Source organism: Protobothrops mucrosquamatus, unplaced genomic scaffold (assembly GCF_001527695.2).
Source record: "Protobothrops mucrosquamatus isolate PMUCROS unplaced genomic scaffold, P.Mucros_1.0 scaffold_56, whole genome shotgun sequence".
In the NCBI taxonomy this organism is placed as follows: domain Eukaryota; kingdom Metazoa; phylum Chordata; class Lepidosauria; order Squamata; family Viperidae; genus Protobothrops; species Protobothrops mucrosquamatus.
In genome coordinates, this window is record NW_015386132.1 from 196,151 (window position 1) to 200,410 (window position 4,260).

A 4,260-nucleotide genomic window follows, 5' to 3' on the forward strand; every position below is an offset into this window, starting at 1 on the left:
AAGCAACTGGAGAGGTTCAGAGTTCTACAATCTGGATTGTCACCGGAAGTACACTGAGAATATGTAGAGGGCAAGTTTGCAGATGCTGAAAAGTAGAATTGTGTCCTGTGTAAATAATATTTCTACTTTTTAATTTCTGGCTAGATTGGGTAGGCATGAAATCCCTTGCTGGGTCTCTGGATTATGTGCAGTTTATATTTCTGATTCCCATTGTATAATGATAGGAACAACACAATTGTTTTTCTGTCCCCTAAAACAGCGGTCCCCAACCTTTTTGGGTCCACAGACTGGCAGTAGTGGTGGCAGGGGGGCGGGGAAGGGATGGTTGCGTGTGCACAACCTAATCTCACACATGCACAAATAAAACTTCATGTGCTCACCTGCCACTTGCGTAGCCCCAATGGGCCAAGGACCGGTACTGGTCCGTGGCTCAGAGTTTGGAGACCACTGCTGTAAAATTTTACAATTAAATATGGGACTTGTAGGAAACAAAATGTCTGTCAAAATAATTATTATTTATGACACAAATCCTGCTTCTGACGACTGACACAAATACTTACGCAAGTCATGGTATTTGTGGCACATGTTTCATTCTCCCGAGAGGAAGCATTTGTGTGAGAGTGGAGAGCACTGGGTTCTGTGTGGAAGGAGTGCAATCTCCATTCACTTCTGGCATACAAACCCCTCATATAGTTCTTGTATGTAGAATCATAGATTTGGAAGGAGCCATTTAGTAGCCTTGACTGCGAGATGGGCAGCAAATAAATAAATAAATAATAGTCAACATCCCACCCACCCCATTCAATGGAGGAATCCAGATTAAAATATCCCCACATAGGACAGCCTAGCCTCTGCTTTGACTCATCCACTAATAGGGAGTGCAGTGCTTCTCTAGGTAATTGGTTCCAGTGTTAACTACTCCGTTGGGATTTTTTATATATATAATATTCAATCTGCTCTCCTGTAACTTAAATGTATTATTTCATGCCCTGAGTTCTTAAATTGCAGAAGACATGTCTTGACCTCTTTTCAGGTTCAGATTCAGGATGGGGACTTTGAGGTTCTAATCAAAGACACAGCAAGTCCTATAGCCTGAAACCAGCCTAATGCTGATTTATATCACTTTAGGGATTACAGCTCCTGAAGAACAATGGCAGTTTGTTCCCTTTTGTTCTTTTACTATGACATCAGCAGGGAATTTAATGTAATGTATTCAATTTAGACAGCGCCTGATTCCAAACTCTTGACTCTAGGCGGTGTACAATAAAAGCAAGCAAAAATAGAAAATACATTATAGTAACATTAAAAAAAAGGTTGGTAACTATGAGCACATAGTAAGTGACAAAGAGCCAGATCTGTTGCAGAGTCTTTGCTCTATTTGAAACCTGCAAATTACAATCTGTTTGAGGAGTGAGAATCGGGAAAGAAAAACAAAAAAATGCTGTTTTTAATCTCATGATATGGAAAAAATGGAGGACCTTGCCGCCACACCTTGCTTAGGATTCTATGTCCTGTTTTCCCCACACAGGAAGTTAAACTCCTGTCATCAGCACTGTGGAAACAAATGGTGAATTTTCTCAAAGACAAATTAAATTGCTCTTGTTTCATCTTACTGCTTTCTCTATTTCCAGTGGCAGCATGGGTAAAGGAGATTCTGCTGGCAAAATGAGTGCAAAAGATTTATATGGTAAGTCCATATTTCATGCTTAATAAGGCTTGTTCAAGCATGGAAGGTTAGATCCAAAGTTGTAACAAAGCAAGAGTTAACTTACAAAAATGATGAAAAATGATCATTTGTTGGCGTTTTAAAGAAAATTATTGATTGCTGGCATAACATTCACTGGATTGTTTGAAGAAAATTGCCTTTCCATTTTGGATATGGGGTCATTCAGCCAATTAACCCCACAAGGGTCAGGCTAGTAATTACAAGCATCTCTAAAAACAGTCATCACCAATGACTACTTCTGAAACTCAGGGGAATTTAAGGAATAATATAACAATTCTTATATTAAACTTACATTGACATTGCTGTGTGCACACTAGGTTAATGAGCAGTTTGTACTGTTCTCCAGAATGAAGTGCAGTTCAGCCACTCCCACTTGGCTCCTCCTGCTGGTGCAAGCAGTTAATGTAATTATCTGTGATTTATTTGGTATACGGTCTATGCTTACTAGGAATTCTGTTGGTTACAGGATGCCTGGAAAACAACACCATGTAGCAGAGGACTAATTTAATCTGTCATGTACAACAACAAGAATTATAAAAAAAGAGTTGCCAGAAGATTCGTTTAACCAAGAATCTTCTTTTAAATATGTAAAAAAACTAATAATTTGCAAGTGTTAGCCTTCTAGGGGGCGGTTCTTAGAGAAAGCGTTCCATGAATTCTTAAGGTTTTCTAAGCAGATCTTTTTGTTGAGAGTTAGTATGGCCAGACTTCTTTTGGTATAATCTGTTAGACTGAATTTCTTCCAGATAGTTGGCCTGATCAGGCTTTATAAGTAGACTCCTTACTTTTGCTTCTGCAGGAGCATATCTTTTGCCGGGGAAACTAGGCAAATGCTTCCAACCTTTTTCATCACAACAATTTGTATCTCTATTTCTATCAACCCAGTCTGTCTTTTAGTGCCTGAAATCTGGCACTTTCAACTCATTTCCCCCTCTCTCCCCACATGGACGGGTTGCAGGAGTTTGGTGGATTCTTCTAGCATGTGTAATGCACAACCTTAATCTTCCCTCTCTTCGCATCCTCTGTGTTATCTTCTGTGTGTTGTCTGCTGGTGACACATGTTTGATGGAAAACATACCAACTGTCCTAAAATTATCTTGCACTGAACTATATGTAGGCATTGCCAGCTCATTGCTAAGGTGCAATAAAAGATAGGCTGTGGAGAGAGCATATTGTTGGCATATTGTCCTCCCGCCTCAAGGATGGGAGGAAAACACATAGCTGTTGCTCTGTAGATGAGCCCCAAGAGACTAAGTTGTGAATCGGGAGTCTCCCGATTCAAAATTCATCTCTACTGCATTGAACTTGCTAATTAAGAATGGTCTTAGAAGCTTCATGGCTATTTATTGAAGTTCACTTCAGGATGCAGAAATATAATAACACACCTCTTCAGTAGCTGCTCCCATAGTAGTAACAGGAGCTGATGAATGACCCTTCTTCCTATTTGCACGAATGAATGAATCTCCTTTGCCGGCCACAAATGTTCCTTGTCTTCCCTTGGGGTCATTAGGGTACCGAGTGCTCTTTGCCTTTGGCAGCGAACACCCAAACTTCTCATGTGTTAAGCCCCATATTCTAAAAGATTCTCCACATACTTGCTGAAAGATCCGTAGGCTTACAGATCCAGCAGGCAGATCTCAGGTTTCTGCCTCATTCAGTACACAGCTGCCAGCTGAATAAATGTTAATGCAGACCATGAATAAATAAAGTGACTTCTCTGCTTACTGGCTTCTGTTTTGAACCAACATGAAAGGGCATTGAAGGGAAATCCATTATATTATTGGCAAGTTTAAGTCTGGGGAGAAGTATTTCAGAATAATTAGAGGTTTGTACGAGCAGCCCAATGCTGCTTTTTGTGTCATATTAGCAATACCCCTCCCCCTTCCCTGAAACTGGACAGCCATTTGTCCGAAATGGTATAGGGTTACCTGCCTGAACAGGGGGTTGGACTTGATGACCTCCAAGGTCCCTTCCAACTTTATTATTATTATTATTATTATTATTATTATTATTATTATTATTATTATTATTATTATTATTATTATTATTAACTTACAGTAAATTTTTAGCAAGGCTAAAGTAGTAGTATTGTACCTCCTGATCGTTTTGCCTTTTGGATTCTTCTAGAAGGGGAATAAGTCCAGATCTCTGGATTTGTTTTTATATGTAAACAATCCATTCCATTCTGGAGATTCCATTTGGAGATTATATCAATCCTCATGGTCAAAGTTGCTCTCAGAGCTTATCAGGTGATGCGCTTGTTATGGCATTAGATTCTATTGCTCATACAAATGGACCATCAAACAAATCAATCCAAAGTTCTCACTTGAGGCACAAACAACCAAGTTCAAATTATACTACTTTGGACACTATGTGAAGACCAACTCTCTTGAGACATCTATAATGCTGGGAAAGGTTGAAAGAAAGAGAAGATCAACCAGTAGCAAGGTGGATGGGCTCAGTTACAGTGGCAATTTGGAAGATCTGGAAGACCAGATTAGGGATTAATTATCACGGAGGAAATCTATCTGTCT

At 39.5% G+C, this 4,260-nt stretch overlaps 1 protein-coding gene across 1 annotated transcript in view; it reads left to right on the forward strand.

The window, feature by feature from the left end:
• The window catches only part of EPS8L2 (EPS8 like 2), a 91,758-nt gene that overhangs the window by 30,659 nt on the left and 56,839 nt on the right, over nucleotides 1-4,260 (forward strand). The window contains exon 3 of the mRNA XM_029283343.1: nucleotides 1,632-1,687. Within this exon, the coding sequence (XP_029139176.1) occupies nucleotides 1,632-1,687 (56 nt within the window). The remainder of the gene's footprint in view (nucleotides 1-1,631; nucleotides 1,688-4,260) is intronic.